Here is a 21,914-nt window from a genome sequence, read left to right on the forward strand (position 1 = left end):
ATTGGTGTGGGGGGGAAGCAATCCTTAAAAGGGACACCCCCTGTTGTCAGCCTCTTTTTGCATTCTTTTGTTGTACCAGACCTGAGGGCTCTGTGTGTACTGTGAATGTTTCTGGGCACCATGCCCCTCACATCTTTTTTCTTGCCGACATATTTCTGCCCATAAATTACCCTATCATCAGGGCTAATAAAGGAAGGGATAAACGATTCGTTCTAAACTAAAGTAGCACCCCTACATGCAGGTGAAATGAGGACTTCCTACCTTCGCGACTCCCTTTGTCATCCTCAGTGCTGATGAGGGGGATTAAAGGACCTCCTTCTCCCTTTTGGGACTACAGAGACATGAGGAAGCAAGATTGTGATGTCATTTCCAGTGAAAAGGCACTGTGGAGTGTAACAACGACGAAGCTGGTGACTCTCACGATTGGAGCCTGCCCCACCCACTAAGGATTTGAAGCATTTATCAAAATGTTTCTTAGCCTTCTCTTGGGGATGAGTGGCCCCCAAACAAAGCAACCTTGACAAATTTGCGAGGTTCCTTCCGCAGGGCAATGTCCTATACCCTGATCAAGGCGCTAGCTCAGCGGGCACTTAGGGCTCTGTGGAGGGCATGGGTTATAGCACGGAGGCTAAACTGCAGGCAATTCACTGTGACAGACAGGCCATAGAAAAGAAAATTGCAGAAGGGGGGCTGACTTTGCACTTCTAAGGCAGGATCTCTGTCATTGAAGCAGAAGGCCGTATACCAGTTCACTCCAGGAAACTATCAGAAACTGCAAGCCTCATCAGGCAATATGGCTGCCAGGATAGAAGACTGACACGTCCACTCTCACTGCAACAATCTTTGCCTCTTGGGATTTCCTGGGTTACTCCCAGAAGACCAGATATTTTCCTGCTTCCTAAATGAACTGGCAAACTGTGCGCTTATGCAGTGGGTGCCACCAGGGACTATCCCCAACCCATCATTGCACGCACTTGAACTGTAGGGAGAGAGACCTTATCCTACAGATGGTAAAAGGCCTGGGAGAAGTCAAGTACGAATCACACAAGAATCCTATTTTAATGGACTACACTAGATTGGTGCAGAGCCAAAGGAAATCCTTTGAGCAGGAGGCACTGGATCATAAATACATGCTCCCCTACCCTTCTAAATTGAAAGTCCTTATTCAGAGAAATATCCTGATCTTCAATCATACCGCCTGAGCTTGGGAGTGGGTTGAGAAGCTCCACCCATGCACATGAGAGGGGGAGCCACAACCTGGAGTCAGGCCTGGTCACCCGCGATGCCGCCCGAGATGTGAATTCTGACACTAATGTCGGGGAGGGCTGTCCCGTTTGGGCATGGAGTCTGGGTCTGGCATTTCTATAGTACACAAGAGAGAGAGTAAGTGGGTAGCTTCAGAAGTAGGTTGCTTATCCCCCAAAGTTGTTCAATAGTAGGTTTTTATTTTTATGCTGATGAACAACGCTTCCAGGTGAGTAGTGTACTGTTGGGGGAGTTACTGTTTTTTACATTTTATATGTTATAATGGCACACAGTAACACTACGCTTACAATACATTCACATTTTGTTTGCTACAATGCTGCCAAAAATGAATGCACATACACACATGGGCATCTGGATAGGATCAAGAGGGAGGCTCTAATGAGAAGTCAAGAGACTTAGGGCTTGAAACCAAATTGATAATAAGTCCATTGGGAGGCTTTATAATTCACTTCTTCTTAATGCCCCTGACCCATTCTGGGGCAGGAAGACGGCTTGGGAAAATGAAAAGGGTGAGATACAGGATGATGAATGATGAGAGGCCCAGATGGCAGCCGGGTCATTATCCCATCGAACCTATGAATGATTAAGTTCAAGTGACTCCAACATACATATTGCAGTGCAGACAGACTTTGTAAAAGATGAGATCTCAAGTATCTCAGTGTAAACAATGTATGGACCAGGGAGGGACCTTCTACCATGAATTTATGCATGGTCTGTAATTGCCAATTATTGGCACAGAATATATGATACCTTGACAGATTTTAAACAAATACCTAATGTTACGGATCCCAAGGTGACACTTTTGGGGGTTATGGACGTGCTGGCCTAATTTCCGAGCTCAGCGAATACTGGCAGGCATCAGTTTTCTGGTAGCCAGGTGAGACATTGGGGGATGTTGAGGAGCTTCTGAGCTCCCATCCTTGACCGAATGATTCAGGGGCCTGGACTGCAGCAATGCAGAGAAGGAAATATAGACATAGAGAGGGTGTGCAAGTAAATAGCAGAAAATATAGGGTCCATGGTCTTCCAGAACGCAGACACCTGAAAAGGTTGTCTTCAGACTGCACCCACGTATATATTGGTCAATTGTATGGTGGACATGATTTTATGTACATCTGGGTAAATGGTGCCTTTGCTCTCAAGTTACCAAATGTCTGTGCTGCAGCCAGAGACAAACAACATAAATTATCTAGTAATCTAAGACACTTTAATTGCATTCCAGTGTCACGTGTGTAACCCTTAAAGTTCAGGCTTAAGTAGCTGGAAAAACAAAATGATCACAGCTGCTAGAGGGCAAGCACTTTGCTTGTCAAAGTACCCAAACGTCTGCCCAATCAAAACATGCACTCTAACATGTGGGCACAGCCAAAGCCCCTCTCTAATGATGATCAGATAATTGTCTAGCAACAGCTGTGCTGTCAAGCCTGACCATGAAAATAGATCACAGTCTAAAAATTCACCTTACCTCTTCTATCACGAACAACCCTCAAACATTCTTCTGGAAGAAATGGATTATCCTAGAATAGGATGCAAACCGATACCCCTTTCCTTTTTAGTTCACCAGGCCAGAGATAGGAAACTTAGCACCAAGTTCTTATTTTATTTAACGTAAATTTATTGAAATACTTTTGCCCACTTTATTTAGGTGTCAACCCCATTGGCTCACATTCCTCTTTCATTATTAATATTACAGTACTAGAGGGGCAGTCAGGAAAGCATATCACTGTTTTCACTTTATGTATGTGGTTTTTAACTGTTGTATTTGAAGCACACCAGCTTGCTTGTGACGCATAACAGAAAAAAGTTAACTAAATAAAAACGCCTTGTGAATGAATGAATAAAGGAAGATTTTACTGCGTGATTACTTTAAATCATTTGCAATATTACAAAAATAGTGCAATCATACATATTCCCATTTAAAATTGTGCACATGGGGGGGGGGGCGTGGCCTAGCGGTCCAACATGGCGGACGCCCGTTAGGTGAGCTCCTGCAGCCCCTGTAAACATCCTTTCAAATATCCTACCCTATCAGTAATTTAGAAGAGTAAAAGCTGGTCGCAGTCACCCCGATTGCGGAAAGAGGCAGCAGAGGCAAGAGAGAGTGCCGGAAAACATTCTTGGGCGCTGGAGCGGCATCTGCGGCCTCTTGGAGGTGGCCGTTGAGATCAGGAGTTGCGGTGGAGCTTGAGCCACGAGGACCGCAACGGACTAGGGGGGTGATTGGAGGCAGGGGCATGGCCAGCCTCAATCTGGGCAAAGGAAGATACCTGAAGAAAAGGGGGAACCCACCCAATAGAGACTGCCAGACTGAAGGGGGGGTCCCGGTGTGTACGGGCCCAAAGCTGGGCCGGAGAGCGAACTGCAGCAACTTCTTTAGACTGGTGACCTGGTGGGGCACAGGGCACCCGCTGAGGGAGGATTGGGGCATTATTACGACTGCCAGAGGTCATATTCTAGTGCGGCTTGTGGGTGGGAGTCCCACATTCCAGGCCCTGGTCGCCCAAGAAATAGTGGGCCGAACTCGCCGGAGCAGAGCAGGAGAGGAACTCTTCATGCTGCAGGCAACACCGGTGCGGCGGACAGAGGGGGGCAGTCTGGGCCAGCGCCGCAGGTGCATTACCGAGACTCGAACCCAGTATCGTAGCCCAACGGGGCAAGCAGTCATGATAAAGGACAAGGTACACGGGGGCTCCGCCAAGCAGAGTAAGCTGGACCACTACACGGTTGCCAGAGCCCAGCGTCAGACCAGGGGGGCGCGGCCGGAGCTATGCTAGACAGCGCTGTGCTCATGGCGGCCATAACACAAGCCAGACACACTTTGGATGCTAAGATCCGTGCGGTGGGCTCCAATGCTACGCTCATCAGACAAGATCTAAGTGGAGCGAATCACGGAAACCGAAACCAGAATATCAGAAGTGGACGATACCGCCACTACCCTAAAAAAGAAAATGACTTCTCTGGAGACCCCAACGAGAGGCCTGGCGTCCAGAGTGGAAGATGCAGAGGGCAGGGCCAGAAGGAACCACCTAAGTTTTGTGGGATTCCTTGAGGGGTGTGAAGGCAGTGACATGGAACACTTTCTCAATCAGTGTTTCGTAGACTGGCTTCCCCCAGATTCGCTGTCTCACTGCTTCATAATTGAGAAGGCACACAGGCCCCTGATGCAGTAGCCTTCCACTGAAGCCCAGTCCGAGCGAAGATCCTAAATTATCATGACAGGGATGCGATACTAAAGAAAGCCAGACAAAAGGAGTCTCTTACAAACGCCTCCGGCCGCATCCTGATTTTTCCAGATTACACGAGCCTCTTTCACCAGAAGCGGCAGTCCTTTATGGCCGCAAAAGCACGCCTTCGGGAGCGGAAACTTCTATATGCATTGCTGTATCCAGCTAGGTTGAGGATGGCGTATCAATCTCGCTCTATTTTGTTTGAAACACCTGAGGAGGTCTTTATATGGACAGACGAAATGGTGAAAACGCGGCCTAACATGCCACCCAGACAGTAATCTGACTAGTCATCCAGCGACGCCAGCCGCAGACCAGACCGCTAAAGCTCAGGACAAAGGGGAATAACGAGTCGAGATCATGAAGACGGTCTAAGTCCCGCAGCGACCCGAATAAAGACCCATCGGCATCTCAACATGGGACTACTGCATCCCAGTAGCTGCATGGGGTGGCTGCTGGAGAAGCGTATATCAGCTGATGGGGCCAGAGTGGGGGTTAGTACCTATATCAGACTCTATATAGTCAAGGGGAATTCCCGCAGTTCATGAGCTAATTAAAGGGGAACCATTGGTGGGTGCGGGCAGGGCGCACCCGTTGGGGTACGCGTGCCACCACCGCCGCGACAGAAACTTCAACAGTTTTGAGGTATGGGGGGGACGGAGGAAGTTGGCCAATGTTTGTTAGATATTAGTGCTGCACCAATATACTATATTGTGCTAGCCCACACAGTAGTCATGGCCTAACACCCCTACACGGTGCCACGGACCTGCCCATGGTGGTCCCTATAGATAAGGTACAGGCCCCTGGGGGTGAACTCCGCGTAGTCACCTGAAAGGTGAGAGGGGCACTGGATAAAATAAAACAAGGTGCCATACTCCAACAAGCCAAACGATATCAAGACTATATCCTAATGCTTCAAGAGACCCACTTGATAGGAACCAAAACACTGTGTCTACTTGGGTACAGGTATACCCAAGTTTTCCATTATGGCTTTACCAGGGGGTCCAGGGGAGTCACAATCCTGATTCATCGCAGGGTCCCATATAAGCATGATAAGTTATGGTGGGATACGCAGGGATGATACATTTTTGCCATGGGGACTTTAAACTGGGAACATTTGTTGCTGGGTTGTGTATATGCCCCTCCCCCCACCACTATTGTGAGCTCTGATGGAATGTATAGGACCCTGTGGTCTGAAATCCCGGAGGGGCTGGCAGTGGTGGGAGGGGACTGGAACAAAGTCATGGACCCAGCAAGGGACATATGGAGACCTACAGGGGGTGCCTTCATGCACCAAGTCCCAAAGCTAGGCTCCCTGGTAGCAGGGTTGGGTTGGACGGCTCCATGGAGGAGACTTCCCAGGGAGGACCAGGGGTACACTTATTACTCTGTAACATAATACTCCTTTTCCCGCCTCGATTAGATATTTACGTCTTCCGGGGCCGTCAGCAAAGTGAGGTCCACAGAGATCCTACCAAGGAGCCCGACGGATCATTCCCCTGTAATGCTAAAGATACAGATAGACCCTGAGAAGCAGGCTTTCCGATGGCGCCTCTCCCCTTGTGCCATATGCGCCAGGCGATTGAGCAATATCTGGAGACCAATGTGGGGACAGTATATGCAGGCAAGACCGTGTGGGAAGCCATAAAACAGATGCTACGCGGTATTGACATCTCTCATTGCACAGGGGCGCGTAAGATTCTAGGAGAGTCACTTTTGAGGTCTGAGGCTCAACTGAGCAGTGCAGTCAGGGGGAAGATGGGGGCCCGGTTCATTGCCAGTTGCCATACGCGCAGCAGACCTATGCTAACACATTGCTGGACAAAGCCCTTTTGAAGTGGTTGGCATCGCGTAGTAGGATTAATCAATGGGGGGACAAGTCCAGTAAACTTCTGCACAAGCTATGCCAGGGAGCCCTGCAACCCCAATCTATCCCGAGTATACCTAGCCCACATGGTACGGTTCTTAGCGACCCAGCATTGATTGCGGTGAGCTTTGCGGACTATTACGCGGAGCTCTATGAACCCAGGGAGCTACTACAAGACACGATACAACGGTTTATAGATGACTTACCACCATGGGCCTTCTCAGACGAAGTGAGAGCTAAATTAGATATACCTCTAACTACGCAAGAATTAGGTGTTACGCTGATGGATCTGAATTCTGGTAAGGCGCCTGGACAGAATAGATTCCCATGTGAATTCTTTAAAAACGGTTTCTCCCAACTGGGATCTCACTTTCTTGCAGTCGTGGAAGAGGCAGTGGATCAGGGTGTATACCGCAAGACTGGAGACATGCCGAGGAAGTTGTATTTCACGAACCAGGCCAGCCCCCGGAACAAAGCGCATCATATCGCCCCATCTCCTTAATGAACGTTGAGGCCAACATGCTAGCCAAGGCGCTGGCTAATTGTCTTCAGCCGCATATAACCTATCTGGTTCTTCCAGATCAGGCTGGTTTCATGCCTCAGAGAGCCACGCAACATAATATTTGTCGCACGCACAATGCCATTATGGCAATTGAGGAGTGTTCAGAGCCAGCTGCACTGATGTTGGAAGATATGGATAGGGCATTTGATTTCCTAAGCTGGGTTAATTTATTTGAGCTGCTGAGTCGCCTTAAAATTGGACCCCGATTCCAATTGTATCTTAGATTATTATATACAGACCATACAGCATCGGTGCATGTGGCAGGATCCACCTCCCATACATTCATAATTAGGAGAGGCCCCCATCAGGGTTGCCCCATCTCCGTATCTATTCACTCTAGCAATGGAACCCTTGGCAGCGTGGGTACACATTGATGCGCAAGTACGGGGCTTCGGGTGGGTGTCGGGATCTCTGATCGCATCACACTATATGAAGACGATGTGTTATTCCTCTTAACGGACCTCACTGCACAGTATAATGCAAGTTTTTGGCAAATCCTCGGGCCTCTTAATGAACCCCCTTAAGACCACCCTTTGGGTGCTAAAAGTTGCCAGCGGCTTGGGCCCCTGGGCGTCGGTAATGCAGATGGCCACTAAGTGGGTGAAGTATCTAAGGGTCTACTTATCGGTCACACAACACACGTCGTAGGATAGAAATGTTGCCCGGGTCTGGACACGGGTAAAAGAGGAGTTGAGAACCTGGTTGTATAAGCTGCTTTCTATCTATGGCAGATCAGCTATTTTGACAGTGATATCCCTTTCCTCTCTACTTTACCAATTGCAGAACTACCCGTACCCAATCTTGCAAAGCCTGGTTTCGACAGGTTAATGCGGCACTGGGGCAGATCTTGGAGGGGTGTGGGGTGCGGGGTTGGAGTGTCTTGAGTCACCCTACGAACCTGCTTCCAATCTAGGTACAGTAGCGGTCTTGCCACAGCGGATGTTCAATCTTATTATGAGGCCTCACACCTACTAGTGCTAAACAAATGGTGGTATGGGAACAGGCAAGACCCAGTGCACGCTGTGGAGCGATGGCAGATGGGAGAATCAACTCTTCACAAAATCCTCTATTGATCACCTCTACACAGTTCCCTGCTGCCAGCCATACAGGTGGTATTCCTACTTTGAAAACAATCCCTTTGCAGGATGGGGTGGTGGGGTAGACTGACAGGGAAAACTCCACTGTGGCGAAATGGCAGACTACTCCAACAGACTACGTTAGATGGCTTCCGTGGTTTGGACAACATCGGCATATCTACCCTGGGGGGTGTTATTAGGGGTCCCACCATGAAATTATTCTAGGATCTCCAAAAAGAATATAATATGCCCCGAACCCAATTTTATAAGTATCTTCAATTTAGACATGCCATTTCCCCAAGCCTTTCGTAACTATTCGCCCTTCCTGAATTCAATCCGATCGAGGGAAAAGTGTTTATGGGGGACTTGAGCTAGCACAAAATTACGAAAATATATGAATCCCGGCTGACCAACAGCCCCACCACACTAGACAAACTTAGAGAGATGCGTGGGCGCTTGATCTGGGCCAGTTGGCTGGGGACGACTGGGCGGGGGCTGGCATCCCCGCAGGGTGCGGCGATAGCAACCAGGCTACGTCTTATTCAATTTAAGTATCTCCACCGGGCCTACTACACCAGGCAGAGGTTATGGAGGGGGGCTTAATATCACCCGATTGTCTGTGGTGTAGACACGAGGAAGGGTCCATCATGCACACAGTCTGGCACTGAACGGTGCTTGTAAGGTTCTGGTGGGGGTCATGGCATGCCTCTCGGACGTCCTGGGATAGGATGTCCCAATCTCACCAAGACTTGGACTACTACATGTTATGGAGGGTATAGGGGCAACATATACAAGCGGCACCTATTGTTGCTGGGGCTTACCCTCGCCAAAAGAGATATTGCGAGGCTTTGGAAGGCACCTACCCCGCCATCGTTGACAGCCTGGAAAAAGGGAATGGACTTCTGTATGGGCCTAGAGGTACCAATCTATAAGGCTAGGGGCTGCCCTCAGAAGCACCCCAAAATCTGGAAGAGATGGGCAGACTTAATGGGGCCTATATCTGGAACCGATACCCCCAACAGACACACTTGCGTCATCATTGTCAGTGGGGATCACTGGGTAGCAAAGGGGGTGGGCGAATTGCATATGACTCAATTCGGGCAACAATGTAACTTATGTAAGAAGAGATGTAAACACGGAGCAGCCAAAGGTCTTGGGTTCAAAAAATGTATGCTGTTATGTTTCAAATAATTTTGGCTTTTGATAAATGTAAAAAGTCAACATCAATATTTTGTAGTATATGATATGGCGGTCGCCCTCAACCAAAGGGGGCCCCAAACTGTATGTGATGAATGACAGAATAAAATTTGTTTATAAAAAAAAGAAAATTGTGCACATTGTCTAACATTTAAGACAAACAGTAAAATATATATCCCATTAAAAACACCACTTGTCAAACGTGCTGTTAAAAGTTGTTTACAGTTCATAGTTTTAAAGCAAAGAGTAAAAAACTAATAGCAGTCGTTCATTTTGTTCAATATGCAGATTGTGTCCTAGGTAAAAGCCCCAGGCATTAAAGCGCTAATAGTGTGTTAAGGTGCATAGTATAGCCGCCTGATCATGTCTTCGCCTCCCAAGTCGCTCAAAGTGTTGTGATTACCTGATTGCAAAATGTCTGCGTACGGGCCACAGTCAAAGCCTTATGTCCTTGTTGTTTCTAACAGCTGGGCGCCAACCTCTGCCAAGTATTTCCCAAATGTGGCCAATTCAGATGGTGAGGTTTTGGAGATCATTGCTGATACTGCTTTTGTGCATGTCCAGTCCCTTTTGACAGAGGCATGCGTTTTAACAACTTGCAACGTAATTGTAGCAGGACTGGGCAGCAACAAACTTGGTGGAGCAGGGACTCATGTTTTTTGCTTACAAAGTCTACATTTGGCTATGAATGTCAAAGCTTTCCAACCAGGATTTACTTTTTTTGTTGGAAGGGGGACCAGCCTGGCCCATTGGTTGTCTTTTAGGCACTTCCTTCCCAGTGCTTGGTTCAGATATGGCTGTGTCCTATTTGCCTCATATGATGAGATTAAGCCTGGCAGCTCTCCCCTGGCTAGATAGTTACGTTTGTCTGCTTCCCGTGGTAAGTTTAATGGTTTATACCATTCCTAATGGCAGCACAGCTCTTCCCTTCCATGAACCATTTTTCAGTTGCCAAGCCAAGTATCGCCACAACTTTTTGCATGTAGTTGTTCCACGGATTGGCCGTTCCTTCCTCTATTGGTTTAAGCACTTTTTTTAAGCATCCTACGTGTGCTTTAAGGGCTTGGTAATAATATTTTGCCTTTGTTCCCAAACATTCATAGCTTTGCTGGAGAAGGACAAACTCCAGACAGATCAGACTGTTGTGAGTATATTTAGGTAACAAATGTATGTTTTAACACCAGACACTGGGATTTTTCAAGCAAACAGTCCATCTGACCAGGAAACGCTTGTTGTACATATTCAATTCAATTCAATTCAAATAATTTATATAGCGCGCTACATACCCAGAGGGTATGTATCGCGCGTATTTTATCGCAAGTATTTTGCATTGTATAACCCACCTGATTGGGCATCGTTGTTGGACTGCAGCTTCCCATGACATTTGCATAAAGCATAGATTGTTGACTGAGCCTTGAACTTCATTCTTTGTTGGTGTGAAGTTGCCTTCCACGTGTCACTAAGTCATTCCCAAGCTAGTTATACGTTCTTGTGGTGGTAATTATCTGGGTGTAGATCTTAAGAGTGTCCAATCTCTTTTGTAGTTCAATTTTGGTGTGGTCTAATGTTATCAAGTTGTCTGCATACTGTAATAAGTGAGCTATGTTTGGGCCAATTTTTGGGATTGCAAAGTTTGTATTTTGAAGCAACTTGCCCATATCTGCTGTGTATAAATGAAAGAGTGTTGGGGCAAGGGGCCCTTTTTTAGGCCTCAGGCACTGTAGCATTTTTTCGAGATAGTTTCACCTGACAATTTAATTGTTACTCAAGTTCTGCTTTATAGGGAAACTACTGCATTCAAGAGGCCTTCTAGGATGTTCCATTTCCTTAGCTTGTTCCAAAGCTTGCTTTGGGAGACCCCATCAAATGCTGCTGAGTAGTTGACAAAGCAGGCGAACACTGGCTTTTTAGGTCAAGCCTAGGCAGCGCGCATGCGCTGTCGGCAAGGCCTGTAGTATTCAGTAAACTGAGGTAGCTCCAGAATGCTGCTTTCTATTTGTTCAGGGCAGTGTCGGTCTTCGGTGTTGCTTTGTAATTGGTTCAGGTAGCCAATGTCACTTCCATTTTTTCCCGTGCAGCACCGACTAGGTACAGGTTTGTCACGATTAGACAATGTAACTGTTATTTGGGGAACTCTTTTTTTTTTGTTTCTTGCATTGCTTCATGCTTGTGGCAGTGCTCGATGTACGTCTGTGTCGTCCTCCCCACCGTCGTCCCCCTGCACCACCACCTGCCCTTTGTGTGCCCCCCCCCCCCCGTCGCTCCTTGTTTATTTTCTTTCTTGTCAACTTCTGCATGCAGCTCTCTGGGCCCTAGTTGTTTATTGCATTGCTTCATGCTTGTGGCAGTTCTCGATGCACATCTGTTTTGTCATCCCCTCCGACGTCCTGCTGCAGTGCCGGAGTTTGTTATGGGAGGGCGGCTGTATTGTTTGCTCATAGCAATCATGGCTCTGGCAGTGCTGCCTAAGTGCTTGCACCAGCCGCGGCAGCTGTCAGCTTTGCTGCAGTATTAAAATCAATGAGCCCCGCAAATTCAATTGCTCCTGAGGTGAGTGAGAGACTGATTGTCACTGTTTCAGAGGCCAGGACTCTGGTGGAGGACTCAGAAGGCAAGTGGCAACCCCTCAATTGCTGCAGTGGATGGCGCCTCAAAGTTAAAGTAAGTATAGACTGTAGCACAAGCCACCCGAGTGTGTTTGTAATACCATGGAGTCAGACTGACTGCCTTCCGTAAAGGACTCACGTACGGTACTGCTGCTGGTCTCCTGAGAAGCAGTGACTTTGTACCTTTGCCTTCTGCACTTTTAACTGAAATAAAGCCTGCTTTCTTTGAAGAAAGCACAAAGGGTACTTTTGGCTGCTGGCCTCCTAAGATGCCATGACTGTGTGTCTACGCTTTCTGCACTTTTAATTGAAATAGAGAATAGCCGGTTTTCCTTCTGCCTCGGCATCTCTAACACTCCCGACCAGAAGATATGTATTTTAGAAGTGGGTGTGCAGTGGGGACTCCCTGCATACCTGAGACTGCACATTCAACAGCTCTTCGGGAGAGCGAGTGCGGACAGACATGCACAGGGCCGCACCGAGTGGCCTCTTGGCACATGTCCATGCGCTGACGTCTGAGGCTCTCATAATGTGTAAACTCAAAGGTTGCATCAAACCACTATTCATCTGCGAGATACAAATCTCACATAATTACCAGCAGATTCATCACTTTCTTGTGCTCTCTTTCTCAGTGTCTCTCTCTCAAATTCTCGCTCTACCATTCTCCCTCTTTCTCTGCCAATTTACCAGTCCACCCATTTCTCCCAATCTCTCCCTCTCCCTATCTCACATTTCCCTATCCATTCTCCTCATCTCTCTCTCACTCTCTTTCTGTCTCTCTCACCTTACCCATTCCCTTGTCTTTTCATCCCACTCTCGCCATCTAGCTCTCTTATTTAACCCACTCATCCTTCTCAAGCAATATCTCACTCCCTCTCTATTTATCTTTCATGTTACCCACCCCGTTGTCTTATCTCTCCTCCTTTCTTGCTCCCATGTCTTACTCCTTCACCCAAGTCGCCCCATCTCTCTCCTCTTTCTCTATTACATTACCCACTCACCTCTGTCTTCATCTCTCTCCCCTTTCTCTCTCACCTTACCCACACCCTTGTGTCTTCATATCTTTCCCATTTCTCTCTCATGTCTGTCTTCATCTCTCTCCCCTTTCTATCTTGCTCTCTCTCCGTGCCCATCCACACATGTTGCCCCATCTCGCTCTCTGTTCTTAACATCTCTGGTTTCTTCTCATCTGTATCTCTATTTCTCACATACTCATCTCTCTCTTTTGTTTCTCTGTCTGCCGCAGTATCTGCCTCTTATCTCAATCTGCCCATCTGTCTCTTGTTTCTATGTCTACCACCATAGCTGCCCCTTATCTCCATCTATCCGCTGCCCCCGTCGCAGCACTTCCAATGCTTACATTTTCCAAAAATATAAAATAAATATTTCATTCAAGTTACCTTACAGGGGTGAGACAAGAGACACACACAACTGTGTGCATGTATATGTGTGAGTGCATGCCTGCGTGCATGTGTGTCTGAGTGTGCATATTTGCATAGGTATGTATGAGTGCCTGTGTGCTTGTATATATGTGCATGTGTTAGTGTGTAAAGGTGTGAGTGTGTAAATGTATCTCCTCTTGGTAATGCTGTATATGTATGTGCATGTCTATGTGCACTTCTGTGTCTGCTTGTATGTGCTTATGCCTGCATGAGTGTGTGTGTGTATGCGAGTGTGTGTGTGCATGCTTATGTGGTTGCTTCTATCTGTGTATGCAGCTGCTGGTGGCTGTTTCCAAATGTGTGCATGTCTATGTGTGCATTTGTGTCTGTATTTATCTGTGCTTGCACATTTGTGTGTGTGTGTCTATCTGTGCATCTATGTTTATTTTGAAGTTTTTTTTATTGCACATAAAAGGCCCAGAGGATGGGTGAGAGCGCTTTACTAAAAACAATATCTGTGACAGTAACTACTGGCTGGGAAAAGATTAACATCATTAATCCGCCCTCATCGCCGCCACAGACGACCTCAGAATCCTACTCGACAACGGCGAGACAGCAGCCCTCATCCTACTAGAACCTCTCCGCCGCCTTCAACACCATCTGCCATCACACACAACGCACGCGCCTCTACGACTCAGGGATCCGAGGCAAGGCCCTGGACTGGACCACCTCCTTCCTCTCCGATAGAACCCAAAGAGTCTGCCCCCCCCCGTTCCAATCCCGAATCACCAAGACCGTTTGCGGTGTCCCGCAAGGATCATCCCTCAGCCCGACGCTATTCAACATCTACATGGCACCACTCGCAAGCATCGCCAGACTAGACAACCTCAACATAATCTCCTACACCGACGACACCCAACTGATCCTCTCCCTCACCGCCAAATCCAACCTCTATCGTGGTATGAAGGCCGTCGCCGACGGGATGGAAGAAAGCCGGCTCAAACTGAACACGGACAAGACGGAGATCCTCATCCTCTGGCCCAACCCCTCAGCCGGGACGACCCCTGGAGGCCCGCATCACTGGGCACCCCCCCTGGCACCAACAAACCACGCACGCAACCTAGGATTCGTCCTCGACTCGAAACTCAGCATGACCAACCAAGTCAACGCAGTCTCCTCCACCTGCTTCTACACCCTCTGCATGCTCTGCAAGATCTACAGATGGATCCTGACAGACACACAAAAAACCGTCAACAACGCCCTCAACAGCAGCAGACTCGACTACAGAAATGCCCTCTACGCCGAAGCCCCGTCCAAGCTCATCAACAGACTTCAAAGAATCCAGAACGCCTCTGCACGCCTGATCCTCGACATCCCGCGCCGAGACCACATCACCCCCCACCTGAGAAACCTGCACTGGCTCCCCGTCGACAGAAGAATCTCCTTCAAACTCCTAACCCACGCACACAGGGCACTCCACAACACCGGCCCAGACTACCTCAACAACCGACTCTCATTCTACGTACCCAACAGGAAACTCCGCTCCGCCGACCTCTCACTGGCCGCTATCCCACGCATCCTCAGAACCACTTCCGGGGGCAGGTCCTTCTCCCACCGCCCCGCCAAGACTTGGCACACCCTCCCTCTCTTCCTACGACAAACTGAGGACCCGCAGACTTTCAGGAGTCCACTCAAGACCTGGCTCTTCGAATACTAGCAGCGCCCCCCACCCCCCCCCCACCCCCCCCAGCACCTTGAGACCCTCACGGGTAAGTAGTGCGCTTTACAAATCCTCTGATTGATTGATTGAATCCCAATTTAATACTTGAATTCAACAATCAGCAACTGTACAGTGACAAATTAAACTTTCAAGAGGCCATGCCAGTGTCCAGCAACATGTGCCATGCTTTTTTTTGGAGCCTTGATGTGTTTGTTGTGTAATCTGAGATTATGCAGTACATTGTGGCTTATGTGTTGTGTTTATGAAATACATAGTCCTGTTTAAAATCTTGTGGCTTCAGAAGCATATAATTGCATTGTTGTTACTTTTTTTCCCAGCCAGCATATGATATTACTCTCGTCTCTCCTCCCTCATAACCGGTTTCCCATTTTCTGGTTTCCAACACCACAAGGTGATACGAATGGCTATGCAAATATAATCATTCCACTACATTAAAAAAAGTAAAAAATATTGTTATTTCTAACACCAAGATCTCTAGTTTAGAAATATTCGGAAACCTATTGCATTGCTAATGCTTGTTTTTTTATGTTTGCATGCTAGGCTATGTAGGATTGTGCAACTATGTTGGCAATTGTTAAACCACCTTTGCGGAACCCAGTTTGGTATCGGGAAAGTATCTCTTTTTCCTCAACCCATCTGTTTAGTTCTGCTAGTAGGGTGCTAGCATATTCTTTCCCTTCTATATCTAAAAGGGTGAACAGTCTGTATTTTTCCGGATCTGTATTGTATCCCTTCTTGAATATTGTCTGTAGCAGAGAACCTCACCATGACTACGAGACGTCAGCATTCACCCTGCATTCTGTATATCTCTCCAATATACCGGGTCTTCCTGGAACATTCCACCCAGGAGTCCGTTGTGGCCAGGTGCTCCATCCTTTCTTAGCTTTTTTTATTATCTCTCTGATAGCTGGTGGTTCTTGATCTTTTCCTGCTTCTTCCACCTCAGGGGTTCGAACGCTATCTGCTCAGTCACCCAATGGATCTTTCATATTAACCTGTTGAATCTGTAGACATCTTGGCTATACGAGTTAGCCATACCTCAGCAGTGACACGGTTGCGTCTGTCGAGTTTGTCATTTTCTAGACAAGCAATGTATTCCCAAAACTGCTTGTGTTTTTGATTCTTAGATAGCTGATAGGCTTTAATACATTCCTTCTCAATGTGCTACTGTATTAGTTTCCATGTACAGCTTTTCGATCCAAGTGAAGTTCTCTTCAACTTTGCCTACAGTCTGCTGTGCCAGTTTTTGATAGATCCTTTTTGCCAGTCTCAGCTTGTTTGTGGACTCCCTTAGTATTTAGTTGTATTGTACATTTTGCCTTGTTTTTAGGTCTCGCCTGGACATCGCATCCGAAGGATGCGTCCAGGCTGGAGACTTAAAGCTGCCTGACACGGGGGAATGAGGGACAAGAAACTGTGACGAGCTTATCCTGGCTGGATTGAGCTGCGTGCACGCGCGTCAACATTCACGCATGCGCACATCACAGCCACACGCATACACAGCACTCACGCATGCGCACATACACACGCATACACAGGCACACCCCCGTCACCTACACGCATACACAGAGACCCCTCCACACACACCAGCCCCTCTCCTCTCGGCTCCACACACACGCACACGCATTTACACTTACACAGACACGCAGGCACCCAGACAGGCAACCCCCCCCCCGTCACACACACGCATACACACAGACTCCAGGACACATACACACACACATGCACGCTCACACACATACACAGTCCGCCGCCGCGCGCGCGCGCACAGATGCCCCCCCCCCCCCAACAAGGCGACGCCCCACTCACCGGCATCCTCAGTGCAGCGGCTCCCACCGGCAGCAAGACTCTTCTTCCCTTCTTCGGCACCGGGGCGCAGGGTAGGCTCCTGCCTGCTCCGGTGCGCCAAACAATCGCGGCTCTTCCGTGGGAGGCGGGGTAGGCTCCCGCCCTCCTACTTCCGGTTGTCCCGCCCGGCCTGCCTGACTTCCTGGTCGCAGGCCGGCGCAAAACGCAGCATAAAAAATGCTTACAACAGTGGTTCCCAAACTGTGCGCCGCGGCGCCCCGGTGCGCCGTCATGAGCAGCCAGGGGCGCCGCGCTCACGTTGGGAAAATTGACCTTATTGCAGCTGCAGCGCAAAAAACTTGCTGCCTGCATAATCCGGGAAAATTATTTGGCCCAAGAGCGCACGTACGTACGAGTCGTGCTTTCACAGGCGTAGTAGTCGCCATTACTGGCATATGCAGCTCGCCTCTGACCGTTTGAGGCACGTTATTGCTGCCCACCGTGGGATTCTCTTCGCAAGTAAGGTAAGGAACTGGCATGGGAGGGATTCCTGTTCAGTAGAACAGGAGAACAGGAGTACGGCAGTGATACACAAGCCAAGAAGCCAGACTGTAAAAAAGCGGGCTCCACGGAGCTTGTTAAAGCAGCCAGAGAGAAGGCTTTGCCTTGTCTTTTTATGTCTGATTTCTTTAACGAGCTCCGTGGACCCACCTTCTTACACTAAAACTAACGCAGGTGATACAGGTGTAAAACGGAGGTTGGGCAGAAGATCGGCATGGCATTTGATTATCATCAATTATTAATTAAATGACATGCCGATCTTCTGCCCAACCTCCGTTTTGCACCTGTATCACCTGCATTATTTTTAGTGTGCGTGCAGAGTGACAGTGAGTGCAGAGTGACAGTGAGTGCAGAGTGACAGTGAGTGCAGAGTGACAGTGAGTGCGGAGTGAGTGCAGAGTGAGTGCAGAGTGACAGTGAGTGCAGAGTGACAGTGAGTGCGGAGTGACAGTGAGTGCAGAGTGCGTGCAGAAACAGTGAGTGCAGAGTGAGTGCAGAGTGACAGTGAGTGCAGAGTGACAGTGAGTGCAGAGTGACAGTGAGTGCAGAGTGACAGTGAGTGCAGAGTGACAGTGAGTGCAGAGTGACAGTGAGTGCAGAGTGCGTGCAGAGTGACAGTGAGTGCAGAGTGACAGTGAGTGCAGAGTGCGTGCAGAAACAGTGAGTGCAGAGTGACAGTGAGTGCAGAGTGACAGTGAGTGCAGAGTGACAGTGAGTGCAGAGTGACAGTGAGTGCAGAGTGACAGTGAGTGCAGAGTGCGTGCAGAGTGACAGTGAGTGCAGAGTGACAGTGAGTGCGGAGTGACAGTGAGTGCGGAGTGACAGTGAGTGCGGAGTGACAGTGAGTGCGGAGTGACAGTGAGTGCAGAGTGCGTGCAGAAACAGTGAGTGCAGAGTGAGTGCAGAGTGACAGTGAGTGCAGAGTGACAGTGAGTGCGGAGTGACAGTGAGTGCGGAGTGACAGTGAGTGCAGAGTGACAGTGAGTGCGGAGTGACAGTGAGTGCGGAGTGACAGTGAGTGCGGAGTGACAGTGAGTGCAGAGTGACAGTGAGTGCGGAGTGACAGTGAGTGCGGAGTGACAGTGAGTGCAGAGTGACAGTGAGTGCAGAGTGACAGTGAGTGCAGAGTGACAGTGAGTGCAGAGTGACAGTGAGTGCGAAGTGACAGTGAGTGCAGAGTGCGTGCAGAGTGACAGTGAGTGCAGAGTGACAGTGAGTGCAGAGTGACAGTGAGTGCAGAGTGCGTGCAGAGTGACAGTGAGTGCAGAGTGACAGTGAGTGCAGAGTGACAGTGAGTGCAGAGTGACAGTGAGTGCAGAGTGACAGTGAGTGCAGAGTGACAGTGAGTGCAGAGTGACAGTGAGTGCGGAGTGACAGTGAGTGCGGAGTGACAGTGAGTGCGGAGTGACAGTGAGTGCAGAGTGACAGTGAGTGCAGAGTGACAGTGAGTGCGGAGTGACAGTGAGTGCGGAGTGACAGTGAGTGCAGAGTGACAGTGAGTGCAGAGTGACAGTGAGTGCAGAGTGACAGTGAGTGCAGAGTGACAGTGAGTGCGAAGTGACAGTGAGTGCAGAGTGCGTGCAGAGTGACAGTGAGTGCAGAGTGACAGTGAGTGCAGAGTGACAGTGAGTGCAGAGTGCGTGCAGAGTGACAGTGAGTGCAGAGTGACAGTGAGTGCAGAGTGACAGTGAGTGCAGAGTGACAGTGAGTGCAGAGTGACAGTGAGTGCAGAGTGACAGTGAGTGCAGAGTGACAGTGAGTGCAGAGTGACAGTGAGTGCAGAGTGAGTGCAGAGTGACAGTGAGTGCAGAGTGACAGTGAGTGCAGAGTGCATGCAGAGTGACAGTGAGTGCAGAGTGACAGTGAGTGCAGAGTGCATGCAGAGTGACAGTGGGTGCAGAGTGACAGTGAGTGCAGAGTGCATGCAGAGTGACAGTGAGTGCAGAGTGACAGTGAGTGCAGAGTGACAGTGAGTGCAGAGTGACAGTGAGTGCAGAGTGACAGTGAGTGCAGAGTGACAGTGAGTGCAGAGTGACAGTGAGTGCAGAGTGAGTGCAGAGTGACAGTGAGTGCAGAGTGACAGTGAGTGCAGAGTGCATGCAGAGTGACAGTGAGTGCAGAGTGACAGTGAGTGCAGAGTGACAGTGAGTGCAGAGTGACAGTGAGTGCAGAGTGACAGTGAGTGCAGAGTGACAGTGAGTGCAGAGTGCGTGCAGAGTGACAGTGAGTGCAGAGTGACAGTGAGTGCAGAGTGACAGTGAGTGCAGAGTGACAGTGAGTGCAGAGTGCGTGCAGAAACAGTGAGTGCAGAGTGACAGTGAGTGCAGAGTGACAGTGAGTGCAGAGTGACAGTGAGTGCAGAGTGACAGTGAGTGCAGAGTGACAGTGAGTGCAGAGTGCGTGCAGAGTGACAGTGAGTGCAGAGTGACAGTGAGTGCAGAGTGACAGTGAGTGCGGAGTGACAGTGAGTGCAGAGTGCGTGCAGAAACAGTGAGTGCAGAGTGAGTGCAGAGTGACAGTGAGTGCAGAGTGACAGTGAGTGCGGAGTGACAGTGAGTGCAGAGTGACAGTGAGTGCGGAGTGACAGTGAGTGCGGAGTGACAGTGAGTGCGGAGTGACAGTGAGTGCGGAGTGACAGTGAGTGCGGAGTGACAGTGAGTGCGGAGTGACAGTGAGTGCGGAGTGACAGTGAGTGCGGAGTGACAGTGAGTGCAGAGTGACAGTGAGTGCAGAGTGACAGTGAGTGCAGAGTGCGTGCAGAGTGACAGTGAGTGCAGAGTGACAGTGAGTGCAGAGTGACAGTGAGTGCAGAGTGACAGTGAGTGCAGAGTGACAGTGAGTGCAGAGTGACAGTGAGTGCAGAGTGCGTGCAGAGTGACAGTGCGTGCAGAGTGACAGTGAGTGCAGAGTGACAGTGAGTGCAGAGTGACAGTGAGTGCAGAGTGACAGTGAGTGCAGAGTGACAGTGAGTGCAGAGTGACAGTGAGTGCAGAGTGAGTGCAGAGTGAGTGCAGAGTGAGTGCAGAGTGACAGTGAGTGCAGAGTGACAGTGAGTGCAGAGTGACAGTGAGTGCAGAGTGACAGTGAGTGCAGAGTGACAGTGAGTGCAGAGTGAGTGCAGAGTGAGTGCAGAGTGACAGTGAGTGCAGAGTGACAGTGAGTGCAGAGTGACAGTGAGTGCAGAGTGACAGTGAGTGCAGAGTGACAGTGAGTACAGTCACTCAGCACCACCACATTATCAGTCAGAACCACCACAGCATCACTCAGAACCACCACAGCACCACCACAACATCACTCAGCACCACCACAGCACCACCACTGCATCACTCAGCATCACCACAGCCCCATTCAGCACCACCACAGCATCACTCAGCACCACCACAGCACAAATATGTTCTCTCAATGTTTCAAGCTTTATTACAAATGTCACAAAAAGATGTTAATATTTCACTTCTGTTCTTGGATTTTGTTACAATAAAATACACTGAACATAATCTTCACAAAAGTTATTTACAAAAGTTTAAGCTATTGCCATTATAAATTACAATCACTTTTATTAAGTATTAAAAAAAATTAAAAGCCATTGTTATTTGTAATATCAATACATCTAAGTCACGTAAATACAAATGTTGCATTACAAATGCTATAGGTGTCACATTTGCGAAAGTTATAACTATTGGCATTGTAAATGACAAAGCTATTAATTTAGCTATTTTCAAAACCAACACATAAATGAACATTTGGTGAATTTCCATTAAAATATTTGACTTTTTTACTAAGATATTATTATACTGTTTTATGCAAACAAAATTTAGATACTGCATAAATAACTTTAATAAAACATATTTTATATGAAGCTTTTTATGTAAAAAAAAAACTATAGCATAAAGCAAAAAACAATTGCCATTTACAATGCTAATAGCTCAAACTTAAATAATGCGAGACCTATTGCATTGCAAATGCTTGTTAGTTTTTGGTATGCTTTCCCTAGCTCTCCTCTAGAGAGCTGCTGGTAAATCCGATATCCAGTTTCCACAGTTTTTAATAGTGTATATGGGAGCTGTGAGATTGTCTCTACGTTCTTGTGCATTTTTCCATGCTTTTAGCTTCACTGAGTTTTGTTAGTTCCATCTGATCCTTCGGACTCCTTGTGCATCAGATGATCCACTAGTGCTCAGTTTAGAAATAATTAGTTTGTTTCCATCTTTTGTTAAAAGACAAAAGGGAGAGGTTGCTGTGGATGTTTTTACCAGTACAAGGGAGAAGCCTCAGCAATGAGCAATGTTGGAATTTTGAGATCATAAACTGCACTCTCCTTACTAGCTGATGTTTGTTTGCAATCAGCAGCCTAGCCATTGCTAATTTGCTATGCTACCACATTACCTGCAACTCTATTTTCAACATCAGCAGAAAATGTGCAGTAAGAAGTTGCCACAGCTAAAACATGATTAAGGTTTACAATTCTGTCCCAAAGCAAATATTTGATGTCATGCAGAACTCATATCTAGGTATACATACATTGTTGATTAAGGGGCAGATCACATACACTCCTTGTTTATCCACCAAGTGATGTCTTACTGGAGGATATACACTGATCACTGGCTTTTCCTGTGGAAATTGTGGAGGAAGTAAGCTGGGGGAAAA

The 21,914-nt window shown here is 48.3% G+C and overlaps 1 protein-coding gene across 2 annotated transcripts in view; it reads right to left on the reverse strand.

Annotated features, from left to right (window-relative positions):
• The window catches only part of VPS37A (VPS37A subunit of ESCRT-I), a 391,970-nt gene that overhangs the window by 325,109 nt on the left and 44,947 nt on the right, over positions 1-21,914 (reverse strand). For both annotated transcript variants that reach the window (XM_086962586.1, XM_086962587.1), the window contains exon 3: positions 21,789-21,903. In XM_086962586.1, coding sequence (XP_086818712.1) covers positions 21,789-21,903 — 115 coding nt within the window. The remainder of the gene's footprint in view (positions 1-21,788; positions 21,904-21,914) is intronic.

The sequence above is a fragment of the Lissotriton vulgaris genome, chromosome 3_1 (assembly GCF_964263255.1).
Source record: "Lissotriton vulgaris chromosome 3_1, aLisVul1.2, whole genome shotgun sequence".
Classification (NCBI taxonomy): Eukaryota; Metazoa; Chordata; class Amphibia; order Caudata; family Salamandridae; genus Lissotriton; species Lissotriton vulgaris.